Source organism: Zootoca vivipara, chromosome 12, assembly GCF_965207765.1.
Source record: "Zootoca vivipara chromosome 12, rZooViv2.hap1.1, whole genome shotgun sequence".
In the NCBI taxonomy this organism is placed as follows: domain Eukaryota; kingdom Metazoa; phylum Chordata; class Lepidosauria; order Squamata; family Lacertidae; genus Zootoca; species Zootoca vivipara.
Genome location: NC_142595.1, coordinates 51,905,271 through 51,931,029, shown reverse-complemented (window position 1 = coordinate 51,931,029; position 25,759 = coordinate 51,905,271). Strand labels below are relative to the sequence as shown.

Here is a 25,759-nt window from a genome sequence, read left to right as displayed (position 1 = left end):
GAACTCCCTGCCACAAGAGGCAGCAATGATGGCCACCAATCATTGGCCTCATCCAGCAGTCCCTTCCGATGTCCTTATGCGGGTCTGAGGGCTTGGCGTGGGCCAGACTCAATCCCTGGTTCCTATCTAGGCTGTGGGGTATTTATTAAACAAATAAAATTGGTATTTTATTGTTTATTACATTTATATATAGCTTATCTTCCTTTTTAATAATAATAATAATAATAATAATAATAATAATAATAATTTTTATTAATGTTTATAGAGGGGGAAATGCAAAACTTCATAACTTTTCCCTTTTTTAAAAAATCCAAACGAAGGCTTTGATCTAGTTGTGCTAAAAAATAAAAAGGGGAGGAGGAGAAAGGAATAGAGAAATAAAGGAAAGAAAGAAGAGTAGAAAAGAGGTAAAAAGAGAGAGAGAGAAAATATTATTCATCTCTCCACTATATAAAACTAATATTCACGTCGTCCAGTCCAATGTAACAGCCAACATAAACAAACACTATCTTCTGTCCTGCCAGTTTTATCTCCCAAGGATTTCAAGGTGCCGTTCAAGGTTCTATTCCTGGCCCCCACCCCCCATTTCACCCTCACAACAACCCTGTGAGGTAGGTGAGGCTATGAGATCGGCCCAAGCTCACCCAGTGAGCTTCATGGCTGAGCGGGGATTCGAACCCCGCTCTCCTCCCAGGTCCTAGCCCGCTGCTCTAACCATTACGCCACACTGCCTTCCGAAAGAACGGCTGGTCTCCCCCACCCCACCTCCTGTGTCTGCGTGTGTCCCTTGCCAGCACAGACACAATCTCTCCCCCCCCCCCCACACCGCCTCCCCCCTCCAAACTGCATTTCCGGATTCATCATCTTCTCGGCCCAATTGTGTCGGCTTCTGCCAGAAAGGAAAGGGCAGGGAATTGTTTCATTCAGGATGGCTGGAGCCAGGCAGGAAACGCAATGAAATCCAGCCTCTCCCGGGTCAGAGGCCTAGTTCTGCCGCTGCCCCCTTGCAGCTGACCCACACATTCCCCCCCCCGGGAGTCCCCATATCCCTGCCTTCTGGGGGGATGGACGGATGGGGCGCCTCTTAGAGAGGTGCCTGAGCGACATTTGTGTGATTGCAGCGGGTTGGACTAGATGACCCCAGGATCCCTCTCGACGCTACAGTTCCACCTTGTACAAAGCTTGCGGGCGTGTCGGACCGAGCTGTAACGCTGCTCTGCCAGGTACACGGATATATTTTTAGATAGGCAAGGAGCCAGCCTTGCGGTTCGCCGCCAAGCCTCTGCCGCCAGTTCCCACACAGTCGCCCTCAATCTCTTGCCTCAGTCGCCAAGAGCTGTGAAATGGGCACAGCAGGCAAATTCCAAAGTCCCTACCAGGGCAGGGCCTCGGTTGCGCCAACCGAAATGTGACTCTTCACAAGGCTGGGCAGTGAAAAACAATAAGAGGGTGGTTTGTTTATTTATTTTGCCAGAGCGATCGCACTGATTTTTCCTTGTGGGCTTCGTTCCCCACGCGAGCATTTTTGGCAGAACCCCTTCCCAAAGTTTCTGGCCCGCATTGATCTGCCAACCCCTTTAGTTAGGCTTTCCCCATCCACCCTCCCTGTGTCCCCGAAATCTGATGACTGCCATGGGGCGAATTTTCTCCCCTAATCTCTTTCCGAGGTGCAAGTTTTCCCATGCACGAGAGCAGCAGAAATTTTAATTTATTTCTTTTTAAAAATCTACCCATGTAGATGGTACTGGCTCTGAAGTGCCCCCCTCCCCATCAAACAGTTTGCCTCTTGCCCCCCCCCCCCGTTGCAGTCGGTTTGGCTGCCACCGAGAGAGAGCCTGGCCGCAGTAGTTCATGCGCCGGTTATTTTAAAGTTGGACTACTGCAATGTGCTCTCCGTGGGGCATCCCTTGTGCTTGATCCAGAACCGGCCGTCAGTGCAGAACGCTGCAGCACAATTGCTGACAGAGATCTACCAGATTACCTTGCGCAGGCATAGGCAAACGCGGCCCTCCATATGTTTTGAGACTACAATTCCCATCGTCCCTGACCACTGGTCCTGTTAGCTAGGGGTGATGGGAGTTGTAGTCCCAAAACATCCAGAGGGCCGAGTTTGCCTATGTGCCATATGTGCCCGCTCGACCGCTTCGATCGGTGGAATTGGCACAACGCCCGCGCCACACCTGTAAGAAGCCAATCCTTTACTGTGGCGGCAGAGGTACTTTGGAACTCCCTGCCTATTGATATCGGGCCGTTGCTGCACTTTTCCCACTGCCTGCTGAAGGCATTCTTGTTTTAACAAGCCTACCCAGGTACTTGGAAAGCTTGTATGAGCCTTGGCGGCGTATTCTGTTGTGGTTTTAGCTCTCCGAATGTTTTCACTTGTGGCTGTAAACACCCAACGATCATTTTATTGTTTTATCTGCTTTGTGAACCACTCTGAGGGTTTCCCCCTCCAATGAAGCAGTATACAAAATTTATGAAATAAATATACGACGACAACCTTCAGTTTTTAATGTATATAGGAGATACACACACACACACACACACACACACACACACACACACACCAGCATTACGTTCTGCAGCCTCGGAGGGGGCACTGCGAAAAGCAGAGTGCTGCGAATTAATTTAACGTTTACTTTTTACTATCGTAATTTTACAGGTAAAATAGCAAGGTGTCCTAATTGCACAGTAAAAAAAAAAAAAAGCAACCTGTTTTCACTTGCCAGGGTTTTCCCCAAACAGGCGAACCTCTGGTGTTAACCATTTTTATTTCATTGTTTCTAAAAAAGACAAGAACCTAAGTGCCTTTAAAGTATTCTAAACCTAAGTGTCTCAAAAGTATTCTAAACCCTTTTAAAAATAAAATGTAGCGGGCTGCCTACATTTAAGATCGATTCCTTAAAGATCCAGCCACCGACCTGGGTGGCTTTAAGAGGATGAGGCTATTCGTGGCTACTAGGAGGGGAGAGCGCTGGGTTCGAATCCTGATCGCTGGTTCCCCATTACGGGCATCTGGTTGGCCCCTGTGAGGACAGGAAGCTGGCCTCGAGAGGCCTGATCCAGGAGGCTCGCCTCGTGTTTAAAACGAGAACGGAAAAACGGGAGGTAAGGAAATCTGAAGTTTGGTTTTTTTCCATAGTGACGTTTTGGGTTTTTTTTTTTGTTAAATTGAATATAAATCATCAAATAATTTAAATAAAAAGGGGAGCCACCTTTTTCCCTAGTGCCTTGAGCATGCGCTTGGCCTGCCTATTGGATAATCCGGTGCTGTTTCGTACTGTACTCTGAAAAGTGCCCTGGGGAGTAAGTAGCTGCAGGAGGAGGAGGAGGGTAAAGGAAAAAAAATGGGGGGGCGGTGGGGGGGAGCGAGATGCCTAGTTTGCCATCTTGGGGATGCCCTCCCCCTCCTCTGGAAAGCTCGCCCTGCCTCTTGTACAGTACCTGGAACTGGGGACGGCAGGTGGCTTGGGGTGCAGAATGAGGCCCACCTGGAGGAAGTGCCGACCAGAGCAGCTGCCCAGAGATGCCAGCCTAGGCTGGGAGATGCCAGCCGGGTTCCAGGAATAAGAAGACTTTCCTGTGTGAGATTTTCAGCTGGTTGAGATTTTGGGGGCCTTGAGTGTTGCCCTGGGGGAGAGCCATCGGGCGTGTCGGAAGCAGAAGGGACTGATATCGAAGCACCTTGATGAGTAATTTTGGATTAAGGCCACGTTTTGCAGACGTAACTGTGTATTATTATGATTTCTGGGGGCAGCTTTTGTGGCTGCCGGGGTTGCCCGCTGCGGCTTTCAGGGTGGCAGCCAGCGAAGCATTGGAACCGTAGGCAATCGCAGGCTTGGAATAAACCCCCAAAGTGGCATAGATGGTGTGTCCCCCCCCCTCATTTAATCCCAACCACAACAACCTTGCCAGGTAGGTTAGGCCAAGAGGCAGCGACTGGTAGCTTCGTAGACATGAGCGGGATTTGAACCCGTGTCTCTCCCAGGTCCTAATTTGGCATTCTAGCCACTACACCGCAGTGCCTTTCTAGCTCTCTGAGTTTTCAATTATTACATCAGCAAACAAAGAAAAAATTATGGGAACGGCAACGACGATATTTCATATATCGTTTTGTTTTTTATTGTTAACAACTACAACAGCAGCAGCAGCAGCAAGCAGTGACAATTACTATTGTTGTTGCTGCTGCTGCTCCGTGCACGGAGCCCTTTGGCGCGTTCACACGTGCGCCTGGCTGCCCGCGTGTTCCGCGCGTGCCTCCCGGCCGCCCCGCCCCTCTCCGCGCGAGGAACTCGCGAGTTCGTTCTAGCAGCCCAGCGGCTGGGCGGAGGCCCATGCGGGTTCCCGAGACTCCCGGGGAAGTCGCAGGACCCCCAAGTTATCCTCCCCATCTCTCATCAGACAGGGCGCGCCTTTTGCAAGGTTTTTAAAATTATTGTTACAGTATGTAGAATTTGGCACTTCCAAATACCCCCCCGGGGGGGGGGTTCTTTGCAAAAATTCTTCCTACCCCCTTTTTGCAAATATTTTTTCAGGGGGGACGTTCCTTTTGTAGATTTGCTACCCCTCTCAAAGCTAGTGCGCGTGGGCTCTGCAAATATTTAGGGGAGAAGTGCAAGTATTTCGGGGGTGGGGTGGGGGTCCTGAAAGTATTTTTCTGGGGGGGGTTTCTGTTTTGCAAATATTTAGGAGAGAAACCTTTGCAATGTTTGGGGGGGTTCTGGCTTTTGCAAATATTCGGGGGGCGGGTTCTGCTTTTGCAAATATTCGGGGGGTTCTACTTTTGCAAATATTCGGGGGGTTCTGCTTTTGCAAATATTCGGGGGGGGTTCTACTTTTGCAAATATTCGGGGGGGTTCTGCTTTTGCAAATATTCGGGGGGGGTTCTACTTTTGCAAATATTCGGGGGGGGTTCTGCTTTTGCAAATATTCGGGGGGGTCTGCTTTTGCAAATATTTAGGAGAGAAGTTTTTGCTGTGCATTTTTTTCACTGCCTTTGCAAATATTTTCCAAGGAGAGCCCCCACCTTTTCATGGCCGGGGGGGGGAGCCAGAATTCCTTTTCCGACCTTTGGGAAGGCCTGCAAAAAGTGTTCAGAGAGCTGAGCACAGTCCCCCCCCCCGCTTTGTGTTTTTTTTGGGAGTGGGTGGGGGGGTAGAGAGAGTGAAGAGCCTGTGATTTATTCCCGCGAAGTATTTGCTTCAAGTTTTCCTAAAGTTCCTTTTCCTGTGCAAATCTGGGCAAGAATTCCCTTTCCCACATTTTTGGGGTGTGTGCGTGTGTGCAGGGAACATTGTTGTTTTTTTGTTGGGGGGGGGCAAGAATCCAGATCTGCACAGAAGCTGGTTTTTTTTAAAAAAGTGACACTATTTTGGATTCCCTTTTTTTTAAAAAAAGATTCCTAACCCGGATCCACTTATCCTGCCCCCCTCCCGCCTCTGCTCTCTCTCCCCCCCCCCAAGTCTCCTGGCTCTCACCCAACCCAGCATAGACTTTTTCTGCTCCACACCACAACGCTGCTCGGGAGAGTCTGCTCCTGCTGCTATTTAGGGGGGTTCCTTTGTCCGAGACGTTTGCTTGGGATTTTTCTGCCATTCCGGACTTTCTGGTTTGGAAGAGGAACTCTCCCATCCTGGATTTCTTTTTGGGGAGACATTGGAGTCTTTGTCCTGGGAGGAGGACAAACCGGGTTGTTTCCACTTAAAAGTATCGTGTGGATGGTCTTCCCAGAACAATCCAACGTCCCGAAAAGTTGCGAGGATTCCTATTGTTGCAAAGAAGGTCTCTTTTTTTTGGAGGGGGAAGGGGAATCCATATTTTCTGCCCCGATTTCAGGGGTCCCCAGCCTGCAAAAAGTGACACATCGCAGAGAAAAGGTATTGTCTGGACCGAAGACAATACCTTGTGGAGAAGCAAGCCATACAGACCTCTGGAAGTTCCTCCAAGGCAGGAGTTTGCTGAACAGTTTTTAATTTTGCGTTCTGTGCGGGTTGCTTTGTGTTGTTGAATTTTTATTTTATCTTCGGCGGAGCAAAACGCGCATATATTCCGCACCAGGATTTAGTTTTTTTGGGGTGTGCGTTGCAAGGAATCTCTAGGCGTCTCGACCATGTTTGGAATCACTGTTTCATGACCCCACGAACTGGGTTTCTTCGATTTGATTTCTCCCTCCCCAGGAATATTTTTCCCGCTGCTGTGGATCCAGAGATTCTCCTCCTCCTCCCGTTTGGATTCATTCTGGCGTTCCTGGAGCGATGGCTGGCTGGCTCCTCTGCTTCTGGATCCCCTTCGCCCTGACTGCGGAAGGTGAGGCGCCAAACGGGGTCCGGGTTCTGATCCAGACCCCTCCATGCTCAAAACCCTCCGTGTGCTCACACACAAGTGGAGCGAAGTCTCCCAGCTTGGGAGTCAGCAGGACTCCTGGGTCCCTTTGGGGGAAAGTGCAATTGTTGTTGAAAAGTGTGTGGTTTTTTGGGGGGGGGGTATTGCTGCACCCGGATTCCTGGGTTTCCCACAAGGAAAGTTGGGCTGCCCGGCTGAAGAGGTCTGGAGACCCGGACTCCTGGGTCCTCTCCCCGCTAACAGGGAGACTGGGTTCCACACCCTCCCCCCCCATTCCTTTTCCCTCCTCGCGGCCTGATCTATTTTTGAAGCGCGTGTTCAAAGTGTTTTTTAAAGTCCCACATCGATCTTCGGTAATGAGCCTCTCCGAGGCGATAGATTTTCTTTCCTCTTCCACCCCCCCCCCCAATATCGGCGCTTCCTTCTGCGCTCTCCTGCCCCCCCCCCCCAAAAGGACAACGATTTACAATAGGCTTTCATCTCTCCAAATTCCGATCCTCTCCCTTCCTCATCAATCTTCGCTGCCTGTCGTGCCCCCCCCCCAGTTGTCCCAAGGGACTGGGCTGGGGCTTTCCCTCCCATTGTTGTAAAATAAAGTGCTTTTTTCTCTTCCAGGAGGAATGGGGTTGTGGGGGGGGGCGGATTTGCGCTTGGTGGGCTGCTGCAGAGTGAAGGATTCTGGAGTCCGGACACCTGAGCTCCCCTGGGTGGAAGAGGGAGGGACACGGGGCAGGTGAAGGCCATGCCTGGGGCGGTGGGTGAGTGGGTGGGAGTTTGCAGGACTCCTGGGTTCCCAGGAGAGAGGGGGGAGAAATGAGGGGGAAGCTCAGCGCCTCGGACCCGTATAGAAGCTGGGAACCAAGAGTCCTGTTTTTGTGAAAATGGCAGATTGTGCGGGTCAGATTGGATGACCTTTGGTACCTTACAACTGCAGTTCTGCAAAAAGGACTCCTGGGTCCTCTTGGAAACAGTGGGGAGGAGGTGGTGGAGATGTTGTTAATGGGCTGGAGCCCAGAAGAAGGCAAGTGGCTGGAATCCTGAGTTGCGGGAAGTTGGGGGACTTAGAATTGGCGAGTTGGAAGGGACCCCCGAGGGTCATCTAGCCCAACCCCCTGCAGGGCAGGAATCACATCCCTGGCAGGCAGCCACCTGCCTTCTGCTTATATCAATCTCTTAAGGAAGGAGAGCCCGCCACCTCCCGAGGGAGTCCGTTCCATCATCAAACAGCTTTGACTTGCCGCCAGCATTGTGTTAGGCTGCGGAGGAGGAGCGGCGCCTAGTGGGAACAGCAGCTTCTGCCAACCGGGTGCTGAACACTTGACAGGCACCCAGTTGGCGAAGGCCGGGGTGGCAGGACTGCAGAAGGGGCTGTTGAGGTGGGAGGCCCTCTGCGTAAAGCGCACAAAAGTTTCCACCTTGACCTGTTAGAAAAGCTTGAGCACTTTGCCCTCATGGCCATGGCTTAGTGCTGGAGCACCTGCTGGGAATGCAGAAGGTCCCTGATTCAGTCTCCAGTGTCATCTCCAGGCTGGGAGAGTTACCTGCCCGATTGCCTCAAACAACAACAACAACAATGGCTGCTGAGCCAAGGGAGAGATTCTTGCTGGGCAGAAGGACAGCTGCCTTGAGTGCAGAAGGGCCCCCCCAGGTAGGGCTGAGAGACTCTCCCTTTTTGAAACCGTGGGTGGCTGCTGCCGGCCAGTGTGGACAGTCCTGAGCTAAACTGACCGCAGCAGGGAGAGAGGGCAGCTCAGTAGCAGTGCTGCTGCTTGGCATGTAGAACGCTCCAGGTTCAACCTCCCTCTACCAGGCAGGGTAGACATGGACTACCGCAATGGTACCGCACCGGGGGACCCAGGAGTCCTGCGCCCTCCTCCTTCCCAAAAGGGCCAATAAACCTTGCCTCTCCCCCCCCCCCAGTAATCTGGACACCCGGATCCCGAATCTGCTTCTTCCTCCTGCTCAACCTGTCCCCCCCCCATTTCCTCTTCATTTCCCCCTCTTCTCTCCCATTCACCCCCTTCCAGGAGCTAAAACCTCATTGAAAAGGGATTAAAAAATCCAGGCCAGAGAAACAAACCTCCGTAGCTTTCAGCCCCAAACAACCCCAAGCCAAGGAGGGGGGGGGAAGCAAAGAAATTGGGGGGGGCATTTGAAGCGTCCTCCCTTTCTGCCAAAAGGAACCCCCCCTTCTTAAGAAGCTCACAAAGGAACCCTCCTTTTCCCACCCACCCCAGGACTGTAAAACCTCCCTTCTCTCTTATCTCGCCCCCACCCCACCCCAAACTCCCCCCACCCACCCACCCACTTTCCTTCCACTATCTCTGCCTGTTCCCTCCATCCCTGATCTCGGAGGTCAGGTCTCTCCCAAGGCTGTGAAGGGGCACCGGAGCGTATAACACATTAATTGAATCCTCTATTGTGGCTCCTGGAGCCGGAGACACGTGGGGCGTCCAGAAATTCAGTGTGTCCCCCCCACCCCACCAAAAAACCCACCAAGATGGGAATTTGGGGGGGGGCGTGCGTGATGCTTGCTGCTCCTTGTCTCAAAAGCTTGCAAGTGTGTGTGTGTGTGGAAGTAAGAAGAAGAGCCCGGCCTTCTGGAGCAGACATCTTGGCATGGTGTAGCAATGTAGAGATGGAAGGGGACCCCCAGGGTCATCTAGACCAACCCCGAATCGCGGCAGAAGAAACCCTGGCAGGTTACGGCCTCTGTTACGAAACCTCTGACGAAGGAGAGCCTGGCACGTGTTCTTCTCACAGCGGCCAGCCGGGTGCCGTTATGGGGAAACCCGCCACAAGCAGGATTCGAACACAAGAGCGGCACCCCTGCAGTTTCCAGCAAGTGCTTTTCGGAAGCGTTGCTGCCTCTTGACTGTGGAGGGCACGGAATAGCCACCCGTAGCCCTCTCCTCCTTCGTGAATTTGCCCAATCTTTTTGAAGCCGTCCAAGTTGTTGGCTCCTGTGGCAGGGAGTTCCACAGTTTAACTATGCGCCACATGAAGAAGTAAGAACACGAGGGCCAGGCCAATGGCCCATCTGGCCCAGCTTTCTGTTCTCACGGTGGCCAGCCAGATGCCCTTTGTGGCACACCAGAAAGCAGGATCCGAGTGCAAGAGCCGCTCTCCCCTCGTGCGGCTTCCAGCAACTGGGATTCAGAACCATCGCTGCCTCAAACCGTGGGTCCCTGAGGGTCATCAAACCCAACCCCCTGCAACGCAGGAATAGCAGCTGTCTAGTTCACCACGTTCCACCCCAGTTGACAGAGGCTTTCCAGGATTTCAAACCAGGATTAAACGACTTCCACGTGTTTGGAATCTCCGGCGGGGCTTGCGTTCGAATCCTGATGCGTGTTTCCTGTCGCAGGCATCTGATTGTTGGGTGAGGTGGGCCACTAGCCTGATCAGCAGCCGGGCTTAAATCACGTCCGCCCCTTCCAAGATTTTGAGGTGTGCAGCAGCCAAACTCCCCAAGTCCCATTGACTTGATCAAGCAGTCTGCCTGCTTAACCTCCGTGCTTCTGCATGTCCAGAAGACCTGACGAAACTACTGCATGTCAGTGCAGACCATTGGGTCACTTGAGTCCAGAGCCGTCCACTTTTGAGGTTGGGTTTCGGAGCAGGATCTTTCCTGGTCGGTTGAGCTGAGATTACTCTACCCAGCTTGGGATCTTCTTCATGAAAAGCACGGGCCCTGCCTGCTCTTGCAGCTCTTCAGCAGCTCAGTGGTTGGGGAGAGCACCTGCTTGGCATGCAGAATGCCCCAGGTTCAGCCCCCGGCAGCATCGTTTCATTGTAAACAATGAGGACTGGAACCTTGCTTTGTTTTAAAGCGGGTTTGAACGTAGCTCAGTGGGTAGAGCAGGTGCTTGGCATGCAGAAGGTCCCAGGTTGGCCTCACCGGGTAGGTAACCACAGGGGGGGGGGGAGAGAGGCAGCTGGCCAGTGTTAGCATTTTATTGCATTTATTCAAAACATTTAGAAAACGCTGATTATTTGAAGCTTCTCTGACTGGTCTGCAGCTGCTTTGAGGAGTTTGCAAAACCAGTAAAAGAACTGTAAGAGTTGGAAGGGACCCCAATGGTCATCTAGTCCTGCAATGCAGAAATCTTTTGCCCAATGTGGGGGCTCGAACCCACGACCCTGAGATCAAAAGGCCTGTGCCCTACCATAATAGAGGCATAGCGCTCAGCTAGACCGACTCGGCGTAACGGAAGCTTTCTGGGTACCGGGAGGTGGGATTGGAACCCGTGGCTCGCGGGCAGAAGCTGAGAAAAATCCCCGCGGTGCCGCCGGAGACCTGACTCCCAGCATGCCTCGCTCCGGCCCACAAGCCACCTCTCTCGCCTTGCGTCGCCCAGGAATCCCACCCTCAAGGTTAGGGGCCAAGAGGGCTGCGACTGTTCCCCCACGGTCACACACCGTGGCTGAGTTTGGGCTGTGCGCGTAATTTGAACTCGAGTCCGAGGTCTCTGTCCTGCGTGGGGTGCCGGTTTCTCTCTTGCCAGGCACGGTGCCAGCTCCTGGGTCGTGTGGGGCGGCGAGAAATATGGGGAGCTGCCTGCTCATCCTGGGACGGGGCTTGGCGGGCACACCTCTCACCGCAGAGAGGCGGAGGCGGGTTTTAATCTCAACGCCTGGCTCAGCCATCAAAGGCAAAGATTCCCCTGCCTTCCATCTGCCCAGGCCTGCTTTTCTCCTCGGGGAGGGAACCGCTCTGCTATCAAAGGAGGCGAGATTGCGCCCCCTATTTTTTGAGCCCCCAAACTAAGAAATAAATAATTGCAACATTCCATGTGTAAGACGACCCCCAATTTTTGTTGTCGTTTAGTCGTTTAACCGTGTCCGACTCTTCGACTCTTTTTAAACTTTTAAAAATTGGGGGGGAAATAAAATCTTATACATGGGAAAATGCAGTATTTTGCGGGAAGGGGGGAAAGGGCGCTGGGGGGCAGGCGCCAAAACAGGGCTCTGCAAAATAGGGTTCTTGGATCATCTAGTCCAACCCCCTGCAGTGCAGAAATCTCAACTAAAGCATCCAAGACCGGGCCCGGGGGGGGGGGTGGCATCCAAGTTCTGCTGAAAAACCTGGGAATGTGGGTAGACTGCTTCTGAACCTGGAGGTTCCATCGTAGGAAGAGCCAGCATCTTGTTCCCGCCGTGTCTGAACAGATGCCCCAGGGGGGAACGCGCAAGGAGGATTCGAACACAAGACCAGCACGTGGCCATCTCTGCCTCCTGTCATCTAGACCGACCTCGTGCAATGCAGGAACCCCCGAAGGATGAAAGCGCTTGCTGTTTTGGCTTGACGGGATGCACACCGGTTAGGAATCGAAAAACAACACTGCCGATTGTCATAGCGCCGTTGTGCACCAAAACCCGCATTTTGGAACGCTAGGGTTCTGGCCGCCTTGCCTCAGAACGGATGTGGAAGAGTTGCAAAACGGTTCAGAACCAGAGCAAGGGGATGGAGCCAGCAGGCTCCCTTCTCCAGAAAGGTTGCAGCTTTTGGGACTTTGGAGTTTGGAGAAAAGGCGAGGAAGAGGCGAGTTCCTAAAATGATGCGCCGGCTGGAGAAAGTGGATTGAAGAAAGTCTTCCTCCCTCTCTCGTAAGACCGGAAAGCTGAGTGTTGCAAGATTCAGAACAGATAAATGACAGTCCTTCATGGGGCGCAGAATTGGGATTTGGGTGGGGGACATAGTCCCTTTCCCTTTCCTTGCTTTCTATCCGCCCCAGGATCCAGGATCTGTAACTTGCCAAGCCAGACTTGACTGGAGAATTCATGTTACGCAAGATCTTGCGGCGTGCGACTGAAAGGGTCGCATCCAGCAACCGCTGCCTCTGATGAGCCCATGAGCCCTCTCCCCTGCTAACTCCCCAAATGCAGCTATTCGGTGCGCAGTTGAGCTACGGAACTCCTTGCCACAGGAAGGAAGCGACGATGGCCATCGAACCGGACACCTTTCAAAGAGGATCGGACAAATGGATGGCTGTGCTCTGCCCTCCGCAGTCGGGGGCGGCGATGGTGCGGAATCCCAGTTGCCGGAGACCGCAGGAAGGGGGGAGAGTGGCTCTTGCGTTCGAATCCTGCTTATTGGGCGCCGCTGCGGGGACAGGATGCTGGCTTCGCTGGGCCTCATCCTGCAGGGCTACGATTCTAAGCAGGCAGAGCGAGGGCGGAGGCTCCCTGTCCTGCGTCTTGCGAAATGGGGGCGGTGAGATAATGGGTTTTTTTGGGGGGTGGGGAGACGGGCCCCACGGCCTGGCCTTGGCATGAAGGCTGAGCCAAGCGAAGCTTTTGTTGTGGGTTCGATTGTGATGTGGGAGATCTGCCCAGGCCTGGGGATGGAATGGCACAACACGGTTCCTGTTCTCTTCTTTTTCCGAGGGGGGCTATTAAAAGGAGCGTTTATGGGGCGCGCAGACACCTGGCCCCCCTCTCTGCCCACGGGGGCAGGACGCGGCTGTAATTAAACAATGCAGGGAGCACATTAACGAGCGCGCTGGGAGACGTGCCCTGGATTTAATTAATAAAAAGTCTCCACGCACGCAGGGCTTCTCTCTCTCTTTCTCCCAGCCCGCTTGCGACTCTGGAGGAGCTGGCTGCATGCTGGATGGCCTAGTGGTTAGCGCATTGGGCTGGGGGTTCGAATCCCCCTGCCTCGTGGCTTTTTTAAAAAAAAAAGTTTAAGGAAAAGGCAAGCGAGAAAAATGCATGCGGCTGTTGAAAGCTACTAGCCACAGTGGCTACACTCTGCCCTTCCTCTTTAATGCAGTGCATATTTAAGGCTGTGGAACTCCCTCCCACTGGATATTTGGCTACTGTGAGAGCAGGAGGCCAGACTAGATGGCCCTTCTTGGACCTGATCCAGCAGGCTGTCCTTACACTAGGCTGCGATACTCCCGAGTCAGGCCCGATGTCTCTGGTCTACTGCTCCCAGCATCCTTGACCCACTGGTTTTGCTGGCCAGGACTGGTGGGAGTTGGGGCTTGCAACAGCAGGTGGAAAGCCACAGACAGCTAGCTAGCCTACACTGACTGGCAGCAGCACTCCTGGGATCCATTGGAGGGATTTGCAGCCGGTACCTTCTACATTCCAAGCAGGTGCTCTTATCCGCTGAGCAACGGCTGGCCCTCTCGCCTTCCGATTAAAAAAGAAGAAGTTTGCGCTTTTGTTTTAGGGGGAAGGAGGACGGCTGCGCAAAAGGCAGTTTGGTGCAATGGTTAAGAGTGCCGGAGGACTCGGGCCTGGGAGAGACCAGGATTCGAATTCGCCACTCGGCAGCCCTGAAGCCCGCTGGGGGTGACCGTGGGGGCCTCCTCTCTGCCTGGGACCTACCTCACAGGGCTGCTGTTGTCGGGGTTAGATGAGGAGCTGGAAGAAAACCACGTATATCCCCCCTTGAGCTGCTCGGAGAGAGAAAAAGCACATAAATATGCAATAATGAAATGTATCGGAAGTATTAAAAGAGCCGCATGCCAGTCGTTCAACCTGCTGCATTGCTGCAACCTGCCGTCGTCCCAGCCCCTCGTAGACAAGCTAGGCCCCATTTGCTTTCCGGGGGACCCAGGAGTCCTGGCACGTGTGTGTCGCCCCCCCCCCCACGGTTCCTTTCTGAATCCTCGTTCGGGGTGTGTGTGCTTTTGTGTAGTCAGCTCCTCACACATCTGGGACGGATTTAGACAGGAATGAGTGTGGGCCGGTGGGAGGCCTTGGCTTGGGTGGGTGGGTGGGTGGGGGTGTTTGGCAGGGGGCGGGGGGTGGTCTGCAACGAAGCAGCCGCTCAGTATCGGGGGAGGGGGCCCTGCTGTGGGATGGGGCCGTGTGTGCCGTGCAAAGTCCGTTGTGCGGGGAAATTTACAAAAAACTTTCCACTGTAGATCTGCTGTTAGGCCCCGTCAGTCGCCGCGTTGCTAGCAGTATTTAAAAACAGCCTGGAAAATCCTTTGCCGTAGAATTGTGTAGGGGCAGAAGGGGAACCCCCAAAGGTCATCCAGCCCAACCCCCTCCAATGCATAAATCTCAGGTGAAGCGCAGGCGCGGCCTTCATCTTAACAGGTCTACCAAGCAGTCTCTATTTTCCGTTGGAAGCGGACATTACTGATTACCCACAGTGATTACCCACTGTTCCCTACCTAGCTCAATAATGTCTGCTCTGACTGGCAGCAGCAGGTCCCCCAGGCAGGGGAGACCTTCCCCGCCCAACCTGCAGACGCCGCCAGGGATTGGCTCCCCCTCGGACCTTCTGCACTCAAGGCAGATGCCCTGCCACTGAGCTGAAGCCAGACCTATAAAACTAAGCATGTTCCTAGTCCTCATGGCCGAGGAGGCTGGTTTCGAAAGGGCCTTCTGCGTGCCGAACAGGTGTCCCGCCACCGTGTTACGCCAAATATCTAGGGCGCCCGGGCGGCTCTTCCTGGTATGTGGAAATACCCCCAGACACACAAAAGCGCAGACACCCATCCCTTGCCTCCGCCCTCCAGCCACCTCGTAATGATTTTCCACTTGGCCCCCGTCCCGCTCGCCTTGGCCCCTGGGGCGTCGCAACTCGGAGGCGCCCTGTAATTACCCAGAGTTCCCTGCTGGCACCTCTCCCACCCCCATTTGCTTATCTCGTGGGTGGGGGGGGGAGAAAGTCAGTGATGGGGGGGTGTTATGCAGGAAGGAAGGAGAAAATCTTCCTTTTGTTTCCAATTTCCTCTCTATCTTGTCCTGGTCTGTCGAATTGGAGGGGGGCGGCGGACAGGAGCAGGGGACGCCTGGGTTTTTTTTGGTACCGTATTTTTTTTGGGGGGGGGTGTTATTCGCCTCTTCTCGAGCTCTGAGCCCTCCAGGAGAGGGGACCAGGCCGTCAGGTGGGGAGGAAGCCAGCTCTTTGCCTGTCTGGCTAAGCCAGAGGGGAGGGCGAGGAAGGAAATGGAGATTTGTGGTGGTGGGAGGGGGGGGTGTTATAATGGCAGGACCTGAGGGCTTCTGGTGGAGACAGAATGGCTCCCGGAGAGGGAACAAACAAAAGCACTAGCTAGATCGTAGAATCGTAGAGTCGGAAGGGGGACCCCCAAGGGTCATCTAGTCCAACCCCCTCCAATGCAGGAATCTCAGCTAAAGCACCCATGACAGATGGCCACCCAACCTCTGCTTAGAAACCTCCAAGGAAGGAGAGTCCACCAACTCCCAAGGAGGGAGACCGTTCCACCGTCCAACGGCTCTTAACCACCAGAAAATTATTCCTTCTTTTTAAAAAAATAATATTTTTTATTAAATGTTACCTAAGAAATTTCAATTTAAACATATCAATCACCTTTAAATTTAGGATTCTCAGAATACCCCCACCCTTCTCTGGTTTCCATTGTCCATCCCTTTTTACTCAACTTATCTCCCCCCCCCCAATTTGCTTTATCTAGTATTAACTTTTCCAATATATTTTGCCTTTTACAAGTATTACTCCAATCCTGCCAAAGTTTTTAACTGTTTACGATGTTCTCTTAAATAGACTATAAATTTCCCCCATTCTTTCTTAAACTGCTTCTCGTCCTGGTCTCTGATTCTCCTGGTCAATTTCGCCATTTCGGCATAGTCCATCATCTTTTCTAGTTGGAAACCTTATCTTCTTTCCATCTCTGGGCTAGTAATATTCTTGCTTTTCTGCTCTTTCGGAATCTCTGTACCTAAAATACCTTTAAAAAAAAAAGCCTCTCTTTTTAAACATTTTTTTCCAACTCATCATATATCATTTCCCAGAACGCTTTTGTTACCTTGCACGTCCACCACATACGATAGAACGTGCCCATCGGAAAATTATTCCAGTCTCCTTTCCTGCAGGTTGAATCTGTTGGTTCAGCAGAAAACAAGCTACTTAAGCAATTGTTTTGTTTTTGTTTTTTTAAAAAAATCAATTTGTTGGTTTTGTGGCATTTTGGCCCTCTCGACAACCCCCCTGCGAGGAAGGCCCCCTCTTCTTTTCCCCTTTCTTTCCCCTGTTTGGGAGAACTGGAAACGGGGAAGAGGAATGGCCAAAGGCCTAGTGGCAAAACAACAACAGCCCGGGACTTGAACCCAGAACCTTCAGACAGGAGGCCAGCCGGCATCCTCGCTGACATGCGTCTCAAGGGCCCCCACGTACCGGGTGAAACCAGCACCCAGAGGTCCCAAACAGAGGTCCAGATAGAGATGGAAACAACACTAAAACTTAGGGATAGCCAATGAAGTTGAGCATCGGAAGATTCAGGACGGATAAAAGGAATCGGCTAGTTAAACTATGGAACTCCCTGCTGCAGGGTGGCCACCAACCTAGATGAGCTTTAGACGAATTCCCGGAGGAGAGGGCTATCGATGGCTCTTGTATTCGAATCCTACTTTCTGGGTTTCCCATGGTTGTGTCTTGTTGGCGAGGATACTGGCCTAGATGGGTCCCTGGCCTGATCCAGCAACCTCCTCTTCCATTCGCATACTCCTTTCCCATCTTGACTCCCAGGGTCCATTGCTCAAGTTGTGCATTTGAGACCCTCCTCCCTCCCCTTCCAACATGGGGACGAAAGTGGGGGGGACGGGACGTTGCTCAAACAAAGGACCCTTTTGTTTTCTCGGGCGACCTTGGCGTAGGCAGAGAGCCCGCTTCAGGTATCCATCCCTCTGCCACCATGTACCAAGAATTTTTTTGTGTGTGAGGTGGGGGACGTGCACACACACCCCCTTTGCATTGAGGGGAGATGGGGGGGGGTTGCTAATAAGATAAGAAGAAGCTTTAGCCGGATCAGACCACCTAGTCCACCATCTTGCCCTCAAAGTGGCCGACCGGATGCCCTAAAGCAGGATTCGAACCCAAGAGCTGCTCTCCCCTCCTGTGCTTTCTGGTGACCGGCATCCGGAGGCCTTGCTGCCTCGAATTGGGGGGGGGGAGTATAGCCACCCTGGCTAGTAGCTGTCGATAGCCCTCTCCTTAATGAATTTGCCCCGATCCCCTTTTCAAAGTCTGTGGCCACCGCTGCCTCAAGTGGGAGGGAGTTCCGCAGTCTTAACTGTGCGCTTCGCTTTTGCACAACCGAAGCAGAAGCGGGGGGGCTCTCGTGCGACAAAGTTGCAACCCCCCCCCCGGGAGAAGGGAGGCCCTCTTCTAAAAGCCACCCGGTTCTTCCTGTGGGAGGGAGTTCCGCAGTTGAACGGCGCGTTGGAAAAGGACTTTTTAAAAAATAAAAATCCGGAAAGTGGATAAAGGGGGGGGCGACAGGGAGGTGTCAGATGCGGATGATGTTGGGGGCACGTGTGTCTGTGAAACGGTGGGAGTTGCCTTCCTAGCCCTGGGCGGTGGCGGCAGCCGCAGAGGCTGTTTGGGGAAATGACGCGAGTCCGGCTTTTTATAAATATTCTGCCACCGAGTGCCCACCTTTGACCCTTTGGGAGTCAGCGCTGTTCCCAGAACCTCGTGCAATTGTGCGAGTGAGGAGGGGGGCAGCGGGAACAGGGCCCGGGAATTGGCTCAGCGGTTTCCCCCCCCCCCTTTCTTTTTGGTCTGTGTGAAAAAACAGAGCAGGGTTTTTGCGGGTGTGGATTTCGGCTTGGATTTCTGAACCACCTGGCTGGCGAGGTGTGCATAATATATATATATAAAGCTCAGCCGAATCTGGCCTGGTTTAAAATTGGGTGGGAGACTGTGTGTTGAGATCCCTGCATTGCAGGGGGTGGAATGGATGACCCTCGGGGGTCCCTTCCAGCCCTACAATCCTAGGAAAGAATAATACTCGGTTGCTGTCGTCAATTTTGCTGCATAATTCTACACTCCCACCTGCCTTTGCAGTGCCTTGCTTTTGAAATCTTTTAAGGTAATGTTTTGTGGCTTCCTCGCGAGGAGGAGAAGCTCTGGTTTGCTCCTCCTTCAGAGGACCCAGGTGTCCTGGATTCACAGATTCCCCCCCCCCAAAAAAAATTCTTCATAGTCCTGCTCCCCCCATTTGTCCAAACGCAACAGGCGGACAGGCAAATTTATAAACTGCAAGGCTTTTAACATCGTGGTCTTAAAAGACACCAAGAATAAAGAAAACACAACCCACCCACCCCCCGAAAAAACTTTCCTGACGTGCATTTCCTCAAGCAAGCAGGCGTCTGAATCGATAATGTTGGAGATATCTTGGCTTGCGAGCTGATTCAAGAGACTCTTTTAAAACGTTAATTTCATTAAACGTAAAACAAGACGAACGGAGTATTCCAGCAAAAGGGAGACTAAACTCACAGGCCGGGGGGGGGGGTATAGGGCAAGGAAACGAAAGATATAAAGAGAAACGTTAAAAGGGATATTTAGCGGTATAGATAAGCGCTTAAATAGCGGATCTAGAACTAGCATAATCAAAACCATTGCCGGATGAAATCATATTTTGGATGCAATTTGCCATCTGTGCGGATGTGTTGCTAAATAAACCACAGAAAGCCGCCAGCAGCGATTATTTATTATTATTATTATTATTATTATTATTATTATTATTATTATTATTGGTTAGTAATGTCTGTTGCCTGCCCTTTACCAGCAGGTCCCCGGGAGGGATACGGCAGGTTAAAATTCAGACTTAGAAACCGTTAAAACAAATTACAGTCATGGGAATTGGGGTGGGCCCTGAAAAACACACAATTCTCAAGTGACCAAGGCCCCCGGGGTGAAGCTGGGCAACTCCAGCACTTGCCGAAAGCGAATATGTTTTTATATATGTTGGAAGCCGTCCAGAGTGTCTGGGGCAACTCAGATGGGCAGGGTGCGAATAATAAAAACCATCACCCTCCTCATTAATGATTGTAATAATTTGCACCTTGGGCAATGAGATCAGTGACCTATTTGTATTTGTCATGCCGAACCTCAAAACGTCAACATTTTTAGTCCCCGCAATTGCCCTTTTAAACGAGAAACGCAAACTTTCCCGAAGGTTGAGATTTAAGGGATTAGATGGCTTGTGTCTTACTAAGATAGCATTTTGACCCTGAAAGCCTGTTGACCCATGGGGGGGGGAGGCAACCCCCCCCAAATCCGCATTAGGGCAGTGCCTTTATAGGAAGTGCGCAAGCTTCCCAGTTACACAGAACTCCTCGTCAAGAGCTGCTGAAGAGTTCTGCGGCGCTCGAAAGCTTGCAAAGGATTTGGTGAAATCAACTCAAAGGATTTGGCAAATCAACTCAAGTGCTATGCAAAGCAGGGCCAGTAAAGGGTGTGGGCTACTAAGGGAGCCTTCCAAGGGCCAGGTGGGGAATGGCATTCGGCCCCCCCCTGGGACTGCAGTTCCGCATTCCTGCGTAGATCATTAACCCCTTCTGGTCCTCTCCGTCGCAAAGTTCTGTGCAAGCTGAATCCTGGCCAAAAATAATAATAATGAATGTCTGAATTCTCAGCTTTCCTGTCTCTCTTTCAGAGAGTCTTATGAACACCAAGCTGGAGACGGTTGACCTTCGATGGATGACCTACCCTGCGGATGGCCAGGTGAGGCAGCGGGAAGGGGTGGGGGTGGGACAAAGAGTCACTTGAAAATGTGAGGGTCCCTGACCTCCCTTGGGGTCACGTCGCCTCATGTCTCCTGTCGGCTTGGAGAGTCGGGGCCAAGGTCTGCTAGGTGGGCGGGAAGAAATAATAGAAATAATAGTATTTTTAGAATCATAGAATCATAGAGTTGGAAGAGACCACAAGGGCCATCCAGTCCAACCCCCTGCCAAGCAGGAAACACCATCAAAGCATTCTTGACATATGCCTGTCAAGCCTCTGCTTAAAGATCTCCAAAGAAGGAGACTCCACCACACTCCTAGGTAGCAAATTCCACTGCCGAACAGCTCTTACTGTCAGGAAGTTCTTCCTACGGTAATGTTGAGGTGGAATCTTCTTTCTTGTAGCTTGAACCCATTGCTCTGTGTCCGCTTCTCTGGAGCAGCAGAAATCAATCTTTCTCCCTCCTCCATATGACATCCTTTCATATATTTGAACATGGCTATCATATCACCCCTTAACCTTCTCTTCTCCAGGATAAACATACCCAGCTCCCTAAGCCGTTCCTCATAAGGCATCGTTTTTAATCTTTGTTGGAAGCTGCCCAGAGTGGCTGGGGAAACCCAGCCAGATGGGCAGGGTACAAATAATAAATTGTTGTTGTTGTTGTTGTTGTTGTTATTATTATTATTATTGTTATTGTTATTGTTATTGTTATTGTTATTATTATTATAGTAGCCCAACCCCCTGCCATGCAGGAAACCCAGAGCCAGAAAGTTTCTTTTTTTAATTATAAACGTGAAACTTCCCGGCTTTTGTAAAAGGCGGTGGGAAGCAGGTTGAGGAACCCAGAGGCCATTGGTCCTCATCGTTTGAGGAGTGCGGCAGTGGGCTTTGGACCAGAATTGGAAGCGGGTTAAACAGGAGTGCCTCTGGGTGTGTACAGAGTGCGTTTCCCTCTGGTACCGAGTGACTGCAGCCCCGCAAGATCTCAAAATCCCCTCCGTAACTCGGAGCCGGGCTGGGTGGATCGGCATTTCTGTCGGGATCTTGCCGGCGCCTGCTATCTTCTGGAAACAATTGGAGACCTTTTTTTATTCCAACCAGCTTTCGCAGCTGGACGAATGCTTCTCAGCCGCGGGTGTCCCGTTTTGTGCCGTTTTTAAAAACTCCCCTGCTCTATAAACTGTTGTGTGTGGTTTTTTTCCATTCGCCTCTCGTGTGTCGCCTCGAGATCTGTATGTTTGTGGAAGGCGAGGAAATAATAGAACAGCAGAGCTGTAGGGTTGGAAGGGGGCCAGCGGGTCATCTAGACCAACCCGCTGCAATGCTACCGTACTAATAATGTGTTTTGGTTTCTTTTTCTTTTTTTAAAAAAATCCCTTCATCTGGGTCAGGGCAAAGTGGGACCCATCTAGTCCAGCCATAGCTGCCAAGTTCTCCCTTTTTTTAAGGGGAATTCCCTTATGCTGAATAGGCTTCCTCGCGAGAAAAGGGAAAACTTGGCAGCTGTGAGTCCAGCATCCTGGTCTCACACTGGCCAAACAGAGGCCTGTTATAGGAAGGACTTGTCAGCCAGTGAAGCTGAACATAAAATCTTCTTTTAAAGCCATCTGAACCGGTGGCCGTTTATTGCAGCGTGTGTTCATTAGTCTTTCAGATCACTGAACGGTTAAAAACACAGTGTAAAGACGAAGCCGGATTATTAAAAACAGCAGCTCAAATCTCAGAACAAGAGAAATAATGCTCCAGACTTAGATCGGTCTGGGAGTTAACTCTGAGCAGCCCAGGAAACGAAAATAAAAAGGGAGTTGGTTGGCACCCGGAGGAGAGCTACCCCAACATGGCGCCCTCCAGTAGGTTTGGACTACAACTCCCATTGGCCTTTGCATCGTACGGCTGTTCTGACAGGGGCTGATGGGAACTGTTTTCCAAGATGGCATTGCTTACAGGGGCTGATGGGAAGTGTGGCCCCAAATGGCCCTGCTTACAGGGGCTGATGGGAAGTGTGGCCCCAAATGGCCCTGCTTACAGGGGCTGATGGGAAGTGTGGCCCCAAATGGCCATGCTTACAGGGGCTGATGGGAAGTGTGGCCCCAAATGGCTGTGCTTACAGAGGCTGATGGGAAGTGTGGCCCCAAATGGCCATGCTTACAGGGGCTGATGGGAAGTGTGGCCCCAAACGGCCCTGCTTACAGGGGCTGATGGGAAGTGTGGCCCCAAATGGCCATGCTTACAGGAGCTGATGGGAAGTGTGGCCCCAAATGGCCCTGCTTACAGGGGCTGATGGGAAGTGTGGCCCCAAATGGCCCTGCTTACAGGGGCTGATGGGAAGTGTGGCCCCAAATGGCCCTGCTTACAGGGGCTGATGGGAAGTGTGGCCCCAAATGGCCCTGCTTACAGGGGCTGATGGGAAGTGTGGCCCCAAATGGCCATGCTTACAGGAGCTGATGGGAAGTGTGGCCCCAAATGGCCCTGCTTACAGGGGCTGATGGGAAGTGTGGCCCCAAATGGCCATGCTTACAGGAGCTGATGGGAAGTGTGGCCCCAAATGGCCCTGCTTACAGGGGCTGATGGGAAGTGTGGCCCCAAATGGCCATGCTTACAGGGGCTGATGGGAAGTGTGGCCCCAAATGGCTGTGCTTACAGAGGCTGATGGGAAGTGTGGCCCCAAATGGCCATGCTTACAGGGGCTGATGGGAAGTGTGGCCCCAAATGGCCCTGCTTACAGGGGCTGATGGGAATTGTGGCCCCAAATGGCCATGCTTACAGGAGCTGATGGGAAGTGTGGCCCCAAATGGCCCTGCTTACAGGGGCTGATGGGAAGTGTGGCCCCAAATGGCCCTGCTTACAGGGGCTGATGGGAAGTGTGGCCCCAAATGGCCATGCTTACAGGGGCTGATGGGAAGTGTGGCCCCAAATGGCCATGCTTACAGGGGCTGATGGGAAGTGTGGCCCCAAATGGTCGTGCTGATGGGCTGATGGGAACTGTTTTCCAAAAAGGCTGTGTGGCAGGGGCTGATGGGAGCCGTGGCCCAAAACATTGAGAAGGCCACTGGCTTGGGTTGCTCTGAACAACCAAAAACTTTCAAAATGTCCTCTCTCTCTCTCTCTCTCTCTCTCTCTCTCTCTCTCTCTCTCTCTCTCTCTTTGTGGCAGTGGGAGGAGCTGAGCGGTCTGGACGAGGAGCAGAACAGCGTCCGCACTTTTGAGGTGTGTGGCGTCCGCTCTCCGAACCAGAACAACTGGCTGCGCACCACCTTCGTCCCTCGCTCGGGGGCCACGCACGTCTACGCCGAGCTCCGCTTCACGGTGGTGGAGTGCTTCTCCATCCCGCAGGTCACGCGCTCGTGCAAGGAGACCTTCAACGTCTTCTTCTATGAGGCAGACCGCGACCTGGCCACCGAGTCCTTCCCGCCCTGGATGGAGAACCCGTACGTCAAGGTGGACACGGTGGCGGCCGAGCACCTGACGCGCAAGCGAGCGGGCATGGAGGCCTCTGGGAAGGTCAACGTCAAGACCCTCAAGATCGGGCCGCTCTCCAAGGCCGGCTTCTACCTGGCCTTCCAGGACCAAGGAGCTTGCATGGCCCTGCTCTCGGTCCGCCTCTTCTACAAGAAGTGCCCCGCCGTCACCGTCAACTTCACCCTCTTCCAGGAGACGGTGCCCCGCGAGCTGGTCATGCCCGTGGCCGGCCGGTGCGTGCCCAACGCCGTCAAGGTCAGCGCCCGGCCGCTCAGCATGTACTGCCGCGAGGACGGAGAGTGGGCCGAGCAGACGGTCACCGACTGCACCTGCGCGGCCGGACACGAGCCGTCCGAGGAGAACACCAAGTGCCGAGGTGAGGATCCCATAATAATAATAATAATAATAATAATAATAATAATAATAATAATAATAATAATTTATTATTCATACCCCATCCATCTGGCTGGGCTTCCCCAGCCACTCTGGGTGGCTTACAGTGTGGTGTAGTGGTTAAGAGCGGTAGACTCGTAATCTGGGGAACTGGGTTCGAGTCTCCGCTCCTCCACATGCAGCTGCTGGGTGACCTTGGGCTAGTCACACTTCTCTGAAGTCTCTCAGCCCCACTCACCTCACAGAGTGTTTGTTGTGGGGGAGGAAGGGAAAGGAGAATGTTAGCTGCTTTGAGACTCCATCGGGTAGGGATAAAGTGGAATATCAAATCCAAACTCCTCCTCCTCCTCCTTCTCTTCTTCTTCTTCTTCTTCTTCTTCTTCTTCTTCTTCTTCTTCTTCTTCTTCTTCTTCTTCTTCTTCTTCTTCTTCTTTCACGCTTTCTAAGCATGGGTCCAAGGCGTTTCCCCCTTGACCCCCGCTCCTTTCCAAGGGAAAACCCGCTCTTCATGATATATCAGATCAAATGGCAATCTGGGGGAAACCCAGATTCCTGTTTGCTCCGATTGAGCACTAGAGAGCAGTTTTTTGTTTTTCCCAGGAGGGAAGGTGTTGTTTATTCAATCTGTATACTGTGTTACCTTGGTTTACAAACTTAAACCGTTCCGTTAGTCCGTTCTTAAACCAAAACCATTATTCAACCGAGGCGCGCCTTCCCTAATGAGGCCTCCCTCCGCCGGTCCCCTTCCATCATTCAGATCCTGTTCTTGGACTGAGGTAAAGTTCTCAAACCGAGACACTCTGTCTGGTTTTGCAGAGTTTGTAAACCAAATCGTTCTTAAACTGGGACTGTTCTTAAACCGAGGTACCACTGTACTGCCCTTCGCCTGCAGATTTCAGGGCAGTTTCACAACATAAAAACACACAGTTGGCAATCAATCAATAAATAAGGGAGGCAAGTAAACAGGTAGTCAGAAAGGTGCAAAGGGGAAGTCATAAGTCAATACTCTGAGCTCTTGGTGCTGATGCTGTTCAAAGATGATGATTTTATTGATTTTATTTATGCCCTGCCCATCTTCCTGTGTTGCCCCAGCCACTCTGTGTGGCTTCCAACACTTATGAAAACATTATAGGACGCACCCTGCCTCCCACCCATTACTTGCCATCATCGGATCTTCTGGCAGACAACTTTGTGAAGTTAATTATTGATTCTCTAACCAAGGACTTCCCTCAACCCCTTAGGGTTGGTTGTTTTTTTTTTTACTGTTGACTTCAATGAATGAAAAAGACTATTGTGAGACCAAGGGAGAATACTCTTCTCTCTCTCGGCCATGAGTCATAGAATCGTAGAGTTGGAAGGGACCCCTGAGGGTCATCTAGCCCAACCCCCTGCAACGCAGGAATGTGCAGCTGGCCCATATGGAGATCGAATTTGCAACCTTGGCGCTACCAGCACCACGCTATAGACATCATTTTCTAAATCTCCCGTCACTAGTTATGAACTGCATTTCGCTCCTGCCTTTCATCCAAGAAGCTCTCAGGTAGTGGGTTCCACCCTCACAACAACAACCCTGTAGGGTAGGCCAGCAGGCAGCGACTGGCCTGTGGGGTTTGAATCCTTCCTCGGCTGTGAAAGAGGGGATCTTGAGGGGTCAGTAAGGGCCTCTTGGCTTAACCTACCTCCCATCATCATCATCATCATCATCATCATAATTTATTATTTATACCCCGCCCATCTGGCTGGGTTTCCCCAGCCACTCTAGGCGGCTTCCAACAAAGATTAAAAATACATTAAAATGTCACACATTAAAAGCTTCCCTAAACAGGGCTGCCTTCAGATGTCTTCTAAAAGTCGGATAGTTGTTTATTTCCTTGACATCTGATGGGAGGGCATTCCACAGGGCGGGCGCCACCACCAAGAAGGTCCTCTGCCTGATTCCCTGAAACCTCACTTCTCGCAACGAGGGAACTGCCAGAAGGCCCTCAGAGCTGGACCTCAGGGTCAGGGCAGAATGATGGGGGTGGAGATGCTCCTTCAGGTATACTGGACCGAGGCCGTTTAGGGCCTTAAAGGTCAGCACCAACACTTTGAATTGTGCTCGGA

At 52.1% G+C, this 25,759-nt stretch overlaps 1 protein-coding gene across 1 annotated transcript in view; it reads left to right on the top strand.

The window, feature by feature from the left end:
• Nucleotides 1-6,120: 6,120 nt before the first annotated feature.
• Nucleotides 6,121-25,759, top strand: part of EPHB4 (EPH receptor B4) — a 40,123-nt gene continuing 20,484 nt past the window's right edge. Inside the window, exons 1-3 of the mRNA XM_060281938.2 lie at nucleotides 6,121-6,306; nucleotides 19,734-19,801; nucleotides 22,958-23,639. Coding sequence (XP_060137921.2) covers nucleotides 6,255-6,306; nucleotides 19,734-19,801; nucleotides 22,958-23,639 — 802 coding nt within the window. The 5' untranslated portion in view covers nucleotides 6,121-6,254. The remainder of the gene's footprint in view (nucleotides 6,307-19,733; nucleotides 19,802-22,957; nucleotides 23,640-25,759) is intronic.